We start from the raw sequence: 14,375 nt of genomic DNA on the forward strand, positions 1-14,375 counted from the left end.
AGGTGATGATAATCAACATGGAAGATGTGAAACAGAGCAGCTAACAAAGAGTGTCTCAGATTCAGTCAAAGTATATCAGATAATGATGGAGAGACCTTTCGACACTAGTCACTAGTGTTGAAGAACTGTTTCTACAAAGATCCTGAGGGAACCATTAGAAATTGAAGACCACCAGAGTCAATGTAATGTGTCTGTCTTTTAAAAGTACACAAGGAAAAAAATATAAAAAGGGTGTGTCCTGTAAAACTTATGTAAGCAATTTAAAAAATTTACAAAATAGCACTCAGAGTTTCTGAAAATTAAGTTGTTAGCCCATATATTTTATATTCACAGCATTGCCCTGAAATTATAAAACCCAATTAAAACTCCTTCGCTCGCGTCTGTATTCTCTCATTCAGCTTCTCCACTCTTACCCCCTTGCTTGGCGTCTCCGGCGAAAACCCACTACGACTGACTATGGCGCTCGAAATCGAAGCTCGAGAGTAAGATTTCAACTTTTTCTTTCAAAACCCTAGCTTTCGTTTTAGTCGCACTGATTGAAGTATACTCCAAGAACCATTGTTTACGAATGCTCAGACGGATCCCTAGGTTAAATAAAAACCTCTTGAATCTGCGTCTATCTATATCCACCGAACTAAATTTCTGTTTTTTTAATCTCCCCATATCTTGTTTAAGCATTGCTTCTTCTAAAGCTAATGCCTTCTAAATATTTTTTTAGTCACCAAGTTTTTAATGTTATACCTCAGCGTTAGGTATACTTCATCCCTAATAGCTCTCTGTTATGTTTTATATCTCAGTGTAATCAAGATTATGCTTCAGTTCTGCAAAGAGAACTCCTTGAATCAGACGTTCCAGACATTACAAAGCGAATGTCAGGTTTCGTTAAATACAGTAGACAGCGTCGAGACTTTTATCTCTGATATTAATAGTGGAAGATGGGACTCTGTACTACCTCAAGTTTCTCAGCTTAAGCTTCCCAGGAATAAGCTTGAAGACCTTTATGAACAGGTATACTATTCTTTACTTTCTGGAATGTATAAGTGAATAAACATGTTTTGTTGAAGCATCTTTCGTTCAACCTGCTAAATTTTGTTTTTTTAATCTATTTGGGGGTGATTTATTCAGATTGTGTTGGAGATGATAGAGCTTCGAGAATTGGACACTGCCCGAGCTATTTTGAGGCAAACTCAGGTGATGGGTGTCATGAAACAAGAGCAACCAGAAAGATATCTGCGGATGGAACATCTTCTAGTCAGAAGCTATTTTGATCCGCATGAGGTATGGAAGTTAGATTATGCTCGATTATTCAGTATTATATTGAGTGTTTTTTTTTGTGGTTGCTGTATCACCTAAGCATGGTTATCCGCAACTGTTCAGCAATTTAAGCAATGTTACTATATCTGCTAGAAATTCAATGCCTCTTGCATATTCTATACTCTGATTCGTGTGACGTTTGATATCTTATAAAGTCTTGAGAAGAACCAATTAAGGGTCTTAGGTGCTGAGCGGTTAAATATGAAGTCGTTTTTAGATAAGGGTCTGAAACAATTATAACACATGTTCCGTGTTTGTGAGGACAAAAGTATCTTTACATTTTACTACCTTCTATCTGATTAGTCTTTTGAGGTGCAGTTGTTTTCATGTAATCATTTCCTTGTGTGTTTGAAAATCATGTTTTGCTGATTTTACCATTGTTTCTAAGGCTTATGGAGACTCGACTAAAGAGAGAAAACGTGCACAGATTGCTCAAGGTTGGCCATTTCTTCTTTATTTGTTAAAAGAACAATCTATTTTCTTATTAGTAAGTTGTTTTGGGGTTAATTACCTGAAGCAACTAAGTGATGTTCTGGAATTTTCTCTCTATAGCAGGCTAAGAATATCTTATGACATGAAAAAAGATATGACGAGAACTTATTCCCTGTTTAATGGTTATGGAGTTTTTGTTGTCTCTTGCTCCGTATGTGTACTCAGGGTTTACTTATTGATTTTCCCCTACTCTGTCAGCTGTGGCTGCCGAGGTTACTGTGGTACCACCTTCACGGTTAATGGCTTTGATTGGTCAGGCTTTAAAGTGGCAACAACATCAAGGTGAGCATCTATGGAACTGTGGATCTATCAAACAGTTCTGTAGAATTATAAGTCACACTTCATTTTGTCTATGTTACTAATATATAAATGGAATCAACATATATGTACCCTTACTCATTTCTTAAAATTTACATACACTGGTCTCAGGCCTACTCCCTCCAGGAACTCAGTTTGACCTCTTTCGTGGGACAGCAGCTATGAAACAAGATGTGGATGATACATATCCTAATGTTCTTAGTCATACAATAAAGGTTCATATCTATCGCAAAAACTTTAATAGCTTGTTTAGCTTATAGGCCTATGATTTGCTGTTCATAATTATTTTTGGGTTCTCATTATTTGAGGTCTTGTCTAATTTTCGTATCTTGTTCCTTGTGCTGGTGCAGTTTGGTAAAAAGAGCCATGCCGAATGCGCTAGATTTTCACCAGATGGACAGTTTCTTGCATCTTCATCTGTTGATGGTTTCATTGAGGTAAGTTGATGGCTGCTTGTATGATAATACTAGTTAAAAGTCTAAGCTAATACTGTGACTAGGATTACTCAGACTTGAAAACCATTACAGGTATGGGATTACATTAGTGGGAAGCTGAAGAAGGATTTGCAATATCAAGCTGCTGTAAGCTCTCGTGTCTCCTTTTATATTTGATTCTAACTCAGTACGGGTCAGATGACCTGTTTGTATTTTTACGGAAAGATAAAATCCTTACTGCATTTGAGTTTTGAACGGGTGGCAAGTCCATGAGAACGATATGGTGGATTACTTTTTGCTTTCTATTCCAAAAATGTCGCCAGTTAAATTCCTGAAGCACCAAGTATATGGTGGATTACTTTTATCTTTGAATTCCAAAAATATTTCCCAATAAAACTCCTAATGCACCAAGTATCTTGTCAGAGGCTACCTGATACACAAAATATCAGCTTTGGATAAAGTGTCTCATTCCATCCCTCTTTACTTACAATGTTTAATTCTAACAGGAAACTTTCATGATGCATGATGACCCTGTCCTTTGTATAGACTTTAGCAGGGATTCAGAGCTACTTGCGTCTGGGTCACAAGATGGAAAGATGAAAGTAAGTTCCAGTTGCATATGTTTCCTTTAAGTTGATTTTTTTTAGACTATTGCAGCAGCTTAGTAGATATTTTTCTTCCACTCATTGGTCCCATATGAATTCTGATTGTATACAATAAGAATAAACTAGACTTAGATGCATGCCATTTTTGCAGGTCTGGCGTATAAGGACTGGTCTATGCATTCGTCGTTTTGACCGTGCACATTCCCAAGGAGTTACAAGTCTGTCCTTCTCTCGGGATGGAAGCCAATTACTGAGTACCTCTTTCGACCACACAGCAAGGTTTTATGTTATATCTTTTCTTATGTGCTTGCAATATGAATCTCTTCCAAGCAAAACTTGAGGCTCTATATTTCTTTGATGGTAGAAGTTTCTCTTAACTTATTGCATCAATTTTCTTCTTACTTGTTTCTATTAGTTTTTCGTCCTTTTATCTAGTAAATTATGCAAGTTGATTGCTGGTTGGTAGAGCTTCTGGTCGAGCGGATTTTCAAATTCACATTATATTGTTTTGGTTTATTTTATGCAGAATCCACGGCTTAAAATCTGGGAAATTGTTGAAAGAATTTCGCGGTCATACATCTTATGTAAATAACGCCATCTTTACAAGTGATGGAAGCCGTGTAATCACTGCCTCCAGTGATTGTACAGTGAAGGTACATTGTATTTGTATATTCTTGGGCTTTGGCTTTCTTTCATTGTTTCTCATTTGGACTCTACGTTCAGCCGTGTAATAGCAGTCTTGATTTCTTGCACAGGTCTGGGATTCAAAGACGACAGATTGTCTACAAACATTTAAGCCGCCACCTCCTTTACGGGTATATTTTCTCTTGCAGATTCATTTACATGTAGCTCTTTCTGATATATTGTTTCCAAGTCAACTCTTTGGTTACCAAATCAGTATTTTGAATTTTAGGGAAATGACGCATCTGTCAATTCTGTTCATCTGTTCCCTAAAAACATAGAACACATCGTTGTGTGCAACAAGACATCATCAGTATACATCATGACGCTCCAAGGACAGGTGAATTACCAGCAAAGGTCTCCTGCATATCAGTGTCATCTGTCATGCCAATACTTACTTTGTTCACATGGTTCTATATTGTTCTTTTTTGCAGGTTGTGAAGAGTTTCTCATCCGGTAAGAGGGAAGGAGGAGATTTTGTAGCAGCATGTGTATCTACGAAAGGAGATTGGATATACTGCATCGGTGAAGACAAGTAACACTCTAACATCCTCTATCTCTATCTATCGTTATATTTTTGGATAACTTCCAAGAGTTTTGATTTCAGAGGATAATCTTATGGTCCCTTTCTTTTCTGGTTTCATCTACTGCCTTTGATGTTTGTAACAGTGGTTTGCGCTAACTTGCAGGAAATTGTACTGCTTCAACTATCAATCCGGGAAACTTGAGCATTTCATGATGGTAAGTTTATATCCAGAATAGACATGCTCCGAAAAAAATTGGACATTGAAATTTAAAAGTTGTATTCGAGATAAACACAATATCAACTCCCTAGAGTATATGAAATCCCTACTGTTTTACATGTTTGATTCAGTCTATTCTCCATTTTAGAGCTCAGATTATCATCTCTTTCTCTGTTAATACTTGCGTAAGTTGCCTAGTCTATCATTAGACCTGGTTTCTGAATAGTTTATGCTTATGACAGGTGCATGAGAAGGATGTGATTGGTGTAACACACCACCCGCATAGAAATCTCCTTGCTACCTATAGTGAAGATGGCACAATGAAGTTATGGAAGCCTTGAGTTGTCTCATCATCAAGCCTAGCTTTTTGTACGATTTAATCTTCTTCTTTGTTTGATTGGCACTCTTCTGTCGGATTAGAACTAGTGTAAGTTATGTAAAACATCATTGCCGATACAAAGAACTTGGATTTTGGGGATCACCACTCAAACAATGAACCAATATATGCAGCATTTTTCTAATATTGTGGTCCCTTTGCCTTTGACATGTCTTCTTCCTTTTCTCACCTGAGTCAACTCTCGTGATTCATACCTAGCCTTGGGGAACAATGGGAGTCATATTCTCTTAGCTTGATGAATTTACTCACAGGTTAATTTACAAATGATACAATAACTGCTCTCCCTCGAGACCATTTAGGTCCATTACAACGGGAGAAAGCAGTGCATCTGGCAAATTATTCGAAAAGAAAGAAATTGTTTCTCTTAACAAATCTAAGAAAAATTATTTTTTAAAAAAAGAAAGAAAAAAAGAAGAAGAGTTTAGATCAGTAGAATAGAATGTAACTGTACTAGCCAGACTATTGCCACGTACCTTTGAACCTACAAGATATTAAGTTATTAACAGTCAACAAAACATAACACAAGTACGGTAACTTTTATAAACTAAGATAAAATTATATGAGATTGTGTTGTGTTGATACAAACTTACCATGAAAACTCCCAAACAAAAATGGCAAGACACTAAGCTCCAAACCATGAGAAATCATCATCAAAAGCATAGGAATCAAACCCAGAGTACAAGGTGGTACTATCAAACGCCAAGTCATTAAATGGAGACAGAATGCTACTGTCCAAGAGCTTATCTTGGTCGGTTTGATACTGAGGAGGCAACTCACTCCCACTTACACCGTCTTCATTTCCGTGTAAGCTATGGGGTTGAAATAGACCTCCTTGGGTCTCGAACCCGCTGGTGTGAGTTGGTGCTTGTGTATTCATTTCTATCTGGGTATGGAGAATGTCGTCTTCATGATTATTTACAAACACTGCAGAGGGATTATAGAAGTTGTAACCTGACCCAAATTGCAGCTCTTGGTTAGGGTTTGGTTCATAAAGCATTGGCCTTTCGTCTACAGGCATAATAGCTTGTCCACTTACAGGTGGAAGATAAGTATAGCTGTTATTGAACTCAGGAAGCACTAATTCTAGACCATTGTCCTCTGGTCCTAAGGTAATGTTTGGGTCTACAACACTGTCCTCGTGATGAGTACCGTTGATGTTATATTCCAGCAGAGGAGCATCAACATGATTCATATCAGGTAAGATGTTTCTTTGTTCAGCTTCAGGTTGTTCCTCCTCTTGTGGATTGACAGTTCCTGATCTGATTCTGGGCCTTTTCCTTCTGCGATGTTTCTCTGCTTTATCTTGATCTCTTATTGAATGTGAGATGGCTGTTGCTTGCTCTTTTTGAATCAGATTTCTTCTACTGTCTTTAGATGAAACAGAACCTGAAGCATCCTCTGCCCCATCAACATCATAATCACTATCACTGTTGATCACATTTTTCCTCCTGTCAGCGTTATTACCCCGTCGATGTGTCTCAGTTACATTAGAGTTTCCATTGTCACTGCTAGGCTGCTGAATCAGGGACTCCTCTTGGTTCAAAACCGCCAACCAAATCGCACTCTCTTTAGCTGTCATCTTGTCCTGTAAACATTTCGACTGGCGAACATGCCTCTTAATCTTTGCAATATCAGGAGACATATGATTGATCACTGCTGTTAAAACTCCAACCTTCCACATCTTCTTGAGATCGTGTGGTTTCCTGTAAGGAGGACTCTGGCTTTTAGGCAAACCGAGTTTCACCCACCATTCTTCATCCCCGGTTGGCCACCAAGGCGGAGGAGTCCCTTTCTCCAACGGAAACTTCCTTTGAGGAGGATCACAATGCTGCATCAAAGAAGATAACAAAGACCCTAAAGTTGCATCTTGCAAATCCTGCAGAACAAACTGCGAGTTCCTATTCCCATCTGATTTCCCAAAAGCTAAGCACTCCTCTTCGTATTTAGCAATAGCAGCTGGTCCGTTCTTATCAAACTTCACTTTCTCTTTCCACCAAGCTCTGATATTATCAGAGGAACCACTCACAGGTTTACCCTTTTCGGGTATTATACCATACACAAAGCCACGAACTTTGCAGACTTCCATTAGCTTCAACATGTACTTAAGTATACCATCTTGAGCTCTAGACATTTTCTTCCTCTGCGCTTGATCCGAGATTTTCTTAGGCATCTCCTTCGTTTGAGCTCCTTGAGAGCCAACTTTTTGTCGCTCCTTGATCCTCTTAAGCCTCACACGATCTTTCCACATCCGTCTCTCTAAATCTTCCGCATCAATCTCTTCGTCGCTCACATCAATCTCCGCCACATTATCACTAGCTAAGTCATCAGGCTCATTCTCCATCCTATATCACACAATACAATATACAACATTCAGCTGAATCAAATAAATTAACGAACTTTAAGCAACATAGACAAAAAAAAAAAACTCCACTTTTGTTGTCAAACAAATAAAAATCAAATTTTTATTTCATGGATTCTATCAATTTGGATTGAGATTTGAACCTAAGGAATAACTCCGTCCAATGATTCCTATAAACCCTAAAGTCAAGAGGGGGGAATACGAAAGCAGCAAATCAATGGAATTTGAATTTGAATCAAATGTTCTTCCTCACCTGTCTGCCTCGGTCATAGCAAGATCACCCATTTGATTAAAACAAGTCGATCAAACAAAAACAAAAAAACAAAATCTGAACCGCCGAAACTGAATAAAATTTTAGGGTTTTTTTTTTTCTCTTTCTCCTGTCGTCGTTATCAGGAGGGAGGAGGAGAGTAAAAAATGTCTGCGAATTGGGAGAGGCAAACGATTTAGTCGGACCAAATCCTAAGTAGTATTGTGTTGTCTTGTGGCAATAACTCAAAAGGCCAATGTTTTTTTTTTTTTTTTTTTTTGCCAACTTTGTTTTTACCAACTATTATTAGTATTTTTTTATTCGTTGCAAAAACAAAGTTGATTTCTTCTCTTTCTGTTTGATTTTTTTTTTAATCTAAAAAAATATTTTCTTACTTTATCTGTAGTTTTTTTAACTGTTGTTGTTGTTACGAAACAATATTTCCAGTTAATATTTTTTACCCGAAATAATGGAATGATTTCAGCTAATAAATATAGTAAGATCACTCGACATAAAAAGACAGAAATATGCGTGGATATGATTCATTTCTAGTGTAGTGTATCTTTGTATTTTGTTGGGATTTTTTTTTCTTCTTGTTAGTGGTTTATGAGAAATATTTGATTGGCTGAAGAAATAGAATAATGGTACTATTTCGTTACTTTATTTTTCTTTTCTTGTTTTCGTGAACCACGAGTGTGTAGTGAGAATAAAACTTTGAGTTGATGAATTTGTAAGTTGCAGCAGGCATCGTTGGGACCAGTTTTGCATTTACAAAAAAGTTACAGCATGAATTTCTTGTACGGCTACCTTTTTATTACCTGTGTCTCATAAAAATTAATGTTTTGGTATATTTTTCTTGTTTCACAAAGATTGATATTTTGTAAATTTCAAAAAATAATCATTAAAAATATTTAAAATGTTGAATTATTATTGGTTTAAAATTAAATAATATATTTTTAATCAATAAAAAATATATATTTAAATTCAGTAATCATTGTTTTCTTAAAATGTGTAAAAGCTTGTAAACATGAATCTCTTTGAAAGACGGAAGAAGTAGTTTGGTTACAGCTCATTTAGTCATTATAAATACTACAAAACATAGTATTTAGTCATTGTATATATAACATTACGTTAATCTCGCTTAACGTGCTCCAATACAATGAAAATAATATAATTGACTGATACCAAAAAAATTTTAAATGGACCCAATGGCTATTAACTTCGCACTGGGAGATAGAGAGACATCAAACTATATAAACTTGAAACTAAATTCAATAGAGTTAAACCACTTTCTTATATAAAAAGAATTATAATTTTAGGTTAGTTGTCTATTATTTTAATATCCATCATTCATTCTAGTTCTAATTTTTCCAGCGGTTATTATTTCATTTCTCTTAGTTCTAAACTTCTAATACACATATTAAAGCTTTAATTTGAATAAATACGTGGCTTAGAGTAACTAACTAACAACTTAAAAAAAAAAACATTTCCCTCGTGGCAACAAAAAAACAGAACAAAACAAGTACAAAAAGTTGACTTTTCGCTTACAAACTTTGACTATTCCGACAAGAAAAAAAACCTTAAGATTGATCAGAGAAGCATCTCAATCGACTCTTCAGTTTCGTTCTCTTTGATTTCGTAAGATCGCTTCTCTGACCATTCTTCTTCCTCACAACACTACTCATAAATTTCGCATTTGCTTCTCTCACCAATTCCTTAGAGAACAAATTCATATGGTTTCATCATAGTTCAAACTTCAAAGCGTTATCATCGTCTTCGTCTTCTACCCTAATGCCTCAGTGAATAAAAAGTTTGACTCTTTCAGCTTCGTTTCGTGATCTCTCTCATGGCGATACCTTCATACCTTTCCCCAAATTTACCTTTTCACCCTTCGACTAAACTCTTTCCGAGTCGACTCACTTTTTCCTCCTCCTCCTCCTCCTCCTCCTCCTCCTCCTCCTCCTCTGTTTGTTGTCTCTCAGTAGACCGCCAAATTAACCACTCCTCGGTTTCCAACGAAATCTCCGGTTTACGAGTTGTCATATCCGCCGGAGGCACAGCCGGACACGTCTCTTCGGCGCTAGCGATCGGAGACGAGCTTAAATCCGCCGACCCGCAATCTCAAATCCTCTTCATCGGATTCCCAAACAGCATGGAGAGCACGACGGTCCCCTCCGCCGGATTCGATTTCTCAGCCATCTCCACCGTCGGATCATCATCGTCCCGACCATTCCTCTGCTTCACCTCTTTCCTCAAATTCCCTCTTCGCTTGATCCAATCAACCTTCGAATCCTACAAAATCCTCCGCGAGTTCAAACCCCAAATCGTCGTCGGCACCGGAGGTCACGCCTCTTTCCCGGTTTGCTTCGCCGCCGTGATCTCGAGAACCAAATTCGTAATCCAGGAACAAGATTCAATCCCTGGAACCACTTATTGGGTTCTGTCTTTCTTTGCCGACACAATCTTCGCTCCTTTCAACTGTACAGTCACAAACCTCCCCAAAAGAGTCGCAGCCAAGTGTGTCGTTTACGGTAACCCTATAAGACAAGCGCTTAGACGGTACTCGTCGAAAGGAGCGGCGCGTGTGAGCTTTTTCGGACAGTGGGCTGGAGCTGTGTCGGATGCTAAAGTTGTGCTTTTGCTTGGTGGGTCTTTAGGAGCCAATGCCATTAACATAGCTTTGCTTAACTGTTACTCGCAGTTGTTGTCTGAACATGAGAACTGGTTCTTTGTTTGGCAAACTGGTGTTGAAGCTTTTGATGAAATGGATAGTCTCGTTAGAAGCCATCCTCGTCTCTTTCTATCCCCGTGAGTTATACTACATTTTCAACTCTTTAGCTTTTGTTTGTTAAGTCTCTTTTTTTTTTCCTTTTTGTTGTGAAAAGTTTAAAGTTTCACACAGTAATTTAGAACTCAAAGTGTGAATTTTCTTTGTTGGGTATAAGGTTCTTGCGATCGATAGGTGTGGCTTATGCGGCTGCAGATTTGGTTATCTCGAGAGCCGGTGCAATGACTTGTTCAGAGATCATGGCTTTAGGAAAACCTTCTATTTTGGTATGTTCGAGTTTGCTAAATCTTAGTCAGTTCTTATTCTAAAACACTGAATGTTGCTTTTGGTTTGTTTTTGTTAGATACCATCACCACATAGCGATGAAGGGGATCAAATACGGCATGCTTCTTTAATGGCGGACAGTGTGGGATCAAAGTTAATAACAGAAGAGGAGCTAGATTCGATCACTCTTCGAGCTGCAATGGAAGATATTCTAGGTAACGAAAACTCCACAAATCTGAAATTGCAATGATCAACTTGTTGTTCCTCCTTGGCAATTGTCTCACTGAGTTGGTACCAAATGATAGGGAATGAAGAACTGATGACAGAAATGAGCGAGCGTGCATTCAAATGTGCAAAACCGGACGCTGCATCAGATGTTGCTAAACACATTATTTCTATTATCAATTCCAAAGATAAGTAGGTCAAAATATCCTTCCGTTTTGTTTGTATAAAACTCCCTCCACCATCTCAAGAGTTTTGATATCAGTTTCCCACAGCTCATATTCTCATAACATGTCTCAATTCTAACAACCCCCGAGTTAGAAAAACCCAAGTGTGAAGAAAAGTGAGTGATACAGATTACAGTAGTGTTGTAAAACAAAATATATGTGTTCTTAATCTTCTTGCTATAGAGAGACAAAACAAAATATATGTGTTCTTAAACGAAGTTGAGCTATATTTACAAAAAAATTCAGTGACCTACATCAACAGCCCATACTTTGGTTTTATAGATCTACGAGTTATCGATTTTGTGGATAAGTTATGTAACCCACTTCAGAAAACAACAAAGATACAAATACAAACCAATTAAGAACTTTCGTAGTATAGTTTCTAAAGTTATTGATGTCGTACGTGTCATCATCGTCTGGATTCGAATGTGTAGTACGTATCGACAAAAAACATAGGATAAGAACAAGATTTTAAAATCTTAAAGATATTTTTATACTTTTGGATAAAGTTGCGCCGACGTTTGATCTAATTTCACAAAATTAAGGGAATTATTTTTGCGTTTTATAATTTTGTGGCAAACGGAATTTAAATTGAAAAACTCAAACCACAAAAAAAATTAGAAATTGAGCAGACAAGTAGACAACGACTCAGTGAGAGATCTTCGACCGTCTATAAATAACCAAACTAGCGTTGTTTTTTATCCGGCGACATTTGTGGGTGGTTCACGGTGGTTATGGATGCTCTCCGATTCGAGTTTAGTTTATCTTCCCTCACTTCCACAGCTGTCGCCGCCACTTCTTTACGCAGTCACTCTCGTCGCTTCTTCTCCTCTGTGCGACTCGGCCGAGTCGTCGGCTCATCATCTCCGACGATCACATCGGCCGCGAAGACGACGGTGAATGAAATTTGCACGGCGGATGAACTCCACTACGTTGCTGTTCCAAACTCCGATTGGCGCGTCGCTCTCTGGCGTTATCTTCCTTCCCCAAAGGTACCGACATATATATATATATATAGAGAGAGAGAGAGACATGTACTTATATAGGTTTACTTATATACGTATTTGTATACACTTATAGGCACCAAAGAGGAAACATCCTTTGCTTCTGTTGTCTGGGATTGGGACCAATGCCGTCACATACGATCTTTCCCCTGAGGTGATTTGATTTATATAAAAAAAAAAACAAATTATTATGATCAGTTAGTTTAGGCGTGAGCTTGTAGTGTATACTGAAATGGATTCTTGGAACACAAGTTTGTATTTTTTGAATCTAAAACGTTTTAGTTTTTAGTGTTCCTTTGCAAGATTCATGTCTGGTTCTGGATTTGATACTTGGATTCTTGAGCTCCGTGGAGCCGGTTTGAGTTCTCTAAGTGTTGATAGAAATCTGGATAACCAGCAACGGATAGTCTCGAATCTATTGGAGAATCTCGTAAATGTATCCGAGAGACTGGAAAATGTTCTTGATGGAGGTTGATTGATTCATTACCTCTCTCATACTGTCATTTTGGTTTCTTCTGTTGAGAACAACAGAGAAGAGAATATTTATTTTGTCTATTTTACTGAGAAATAACTTGCAGATTCCAAGATCATCGGGCTGCAAGACCGTCTATCTAAGAGAGTGGGAGATTTCAAGCAGCGGTTTGAACTTATCCCTCATTACAATTGGGATTTTGATAACTATCTTGAAGAAGATATTCCTTCTGCGGTGAGGTGACACTTCTTGTTTATTCTTCTTAAACTTGGAGGACACTTGCTCACACGCTACTGCTATAGCTGTGTATGTCTGATTGTATGGTGTGTTGGTCTCAGTTGGAGTATGTGAGGACTCAAGCCAATCCTAAAGATGGCAAGTTGCTCGCCGTTGGTCACTCAATGGGTGGTATCTTGTTATACGCCATGCTCTCAAGATGCGGTAACCTTCTCTTATAAAATCATATAGACTGATGATTACAGCAATGTAAGTCATTGTCACATTTTGGCTCAATCACGTTTCTTCACTAGGCTTTAAAGGAATGGATTCGGGGTTAGCTTCTGTCGTCACTCTCGCATCAACATTTGACTATTCATCCTCAGGAACACTTCTCAAGTACCTATTACCCATCGTAAGTACTCACAAGCCAAACACTGTACTGTTACACTATCATTCAGGGATAAGTGATGTTAAATGTCGTTTTGCTTCAGAAAGCGCCTGCAGAAGCTATTAACCTGCCTATCATGCCGATTGACACAATGCTCGCCATGGCTCACCCTCTAATGTGTCGTCCTCCATATCCTTTGTCCTGGTTAACCGCTAATATCTCTGCTCCTCAAATGATGGACCCCGAAGTGATTGAGAAGCTTGTTTTGAACAGCTTATGTAAGTACAAACTACTTTCACAAACTTCTGCACATATTTAACACAAGACACATTGACGTTAACGATAATGTTATTCTGAGAAATAAAACAGCCACAGTACCAGTTAAGCTTCTCTTGCAACTAACAACAGCGGTGGACCAAGGTGGGCTGCGTGATAGAACCGGTACTTTCTATTACAAGGATCATATTAGCAAAACCAATGTGCCGATCTTAGCTCTTGCAGGAGACTGGGACATAGTCTGCCCCCCTGATGCTGTATACGGTTGTTACTCTACAACATATTTAACCGCGAATTCAAAATTTTGTTTTCCTTAATTGATGTAATGCATAACAGTGTGCGATGGTGTTGATCTGGCAGATACTGTAAAGCTGATTCCAGAACATCTAGCTACTTTCAAAGTTTTGGGATCACCTGGAGGTCCACATTATGGCCACCAGGATCTGCTTTCTGGTCGAACGGTATGTAATGATCATTTACTCTTCATTCTATTATTACAAGTCATATTGGTTATGTATTCAACCTTTCATTTCATTCTCACTTCAGGCACGGAGCGAAGTATATCCTTTGATTGCTCGATTTCTTCAGCAACATGATGAGAGTTAAGAGTTAACCCAGATTTCAAATGGATTTGATTCTTGTTTCTCTGTATATAAAAGAAGGTACACACATTCATGTATACATTATCTTCACATATTTGGGAGCTTTGTACTCGGTAAGCAAAAGCAAAGTAGTAAAGAACTGATGTCTAGTTATTTCAGACTGGTAAAGATTTCATTTATACATTTAACTTGTTTAAACTAACCTCATGTTTGGGTAGATTACACTATAGATACATCAACATGATGTTACTTGCACGTAACAATCTCATCAATTTCATGTGATCATATAATGCTAGATCTACCTAACATTTTTGTAGTTG

At 37.9% G+C, this 14,375-nt stretch overlaps 4 protein-coding genes across 4 annotated transcripts; 3 read left to right on the plus strand and 1 right to left on the minus strand.

Annotated features, from left to right (window-relative positions):
* Positions 1-348: 348 nt before the first annotated feature.
* Positions 349-5,108, plus strand: LOC109124698 (suppressor of mec-8 and unc-52 protein homolog 1). The gene is made up of 16 exons (XM_010473137.3): positions 349-482; positions 798-1,008; positions 1,126-1,278; positions 1,703-1,751; positions 2,005-2,088; positions 2,236-2,339; positions 2,475-2,561; positions 2,652-2,705; positions 3,065-3,160; positions 3,315-3,442; positions 3,690-3,816; positions 3,919-3,978; positions 4,077-4,184; positions 4,279-4,379; positions 4,534-4,585; positions 4,830-5,108. Exons 1-16 carry the CDS (start codon positions 457-459, stop codon positions 4,926-4,928), a joined length of 1,539 nt encoding a protein of 512 aa, XP_010471439.1. The 5' UTR covers positions 349-456; the 3' UTR covers positions 4,929-5,108.
* A 76-nt stretch (positions 5,109-5,184) lies between these two features.
* On the minus strand, positions 5,185-7,882 carry LOC104751229 (ETHYLENE INSENSITIVE 3-like 3 protein). The gene is made up of 3 exons (XM_010473138.3): positions 7,597-7,882; positions 5,575-7,326; positions 5,185-5,465 (listed from the first exon to the last, which is right to left on the minus strand). Exons 1-2 carry the CDS (start codon positions 7,626-7,628, stop codon positions 5,607-5,609), a joined length of 1,752 nt encoding a protein of 583 aa, XP_010471440.2. The 5' UTR covers positions 7,629-7,882; the 3' UTR covers positions 5,185-5,465; positions 5,575-5,606.
* A 1,245-nt stretch (positions 7,883-9,127) lies between these two features.
* On the plus strand, positions 9,128-11,308 carry LOC104751230 (uncharacterized). Its single transcript, XM_010473139.2, has 4 exons — positions 9,128-10,401; positions 10,539-10,647; positions 10,725-10,860; positions 10,951-11,308. Exons 1-4 carry the CDS (start codon positions 9,440-9,442, stop codon positions 11,064-11,066), a joined length of 1,323 nt encoding a protein of 440 aa, XP_010471441.2. The 5' UTR covers positions 9,128-9,439; the 3' UTR covers positions 11,067-11,308.
* Positions 11,309-11,564: 256 nt separating this feature from the next.
* LOC104751231 (uncharacterized) lies at positions 11,565-14,238 on the plus strand. Its single transcript, XM_010473140.3, has 10 exons — positions 11,565-12,086; positions 12,175-12,252; positions 12,388-12,568; positions 12,677-12,804; positions 12,909-13,011; positions 13,101-13,201; positions 13,281-13,455; positions 13,547-13,717; positions 13,814-13,914; positions 14,000-14,238. Exons 1-10 carry the CDS (start codon positions 11,829-11,831, stop codon positions 14,057-14,059), a joined length of 1,356 nt encoding a protein of 451 aa, XP_010471442.2. The 5' UTR covers positions 11,565-11,828; the 3' UTR covers positions 14,060-14,238.
* Positions 14,239-14,375: the final 137 nt, after the last annotated feature.

This window comes from Camelina sativa, chromosome 16 (assembly GCF_030686135.1).
Source record: "Camelina sativa cultivar CO46 ecotype springtype chromosome 16, ASM3068613v1".
NCBI lineage: Eukaryota > Viridiplantae > Streptophyta > Magnoliopsida > Brassicales > Brassicaceae > Camelina > Camelina sativa.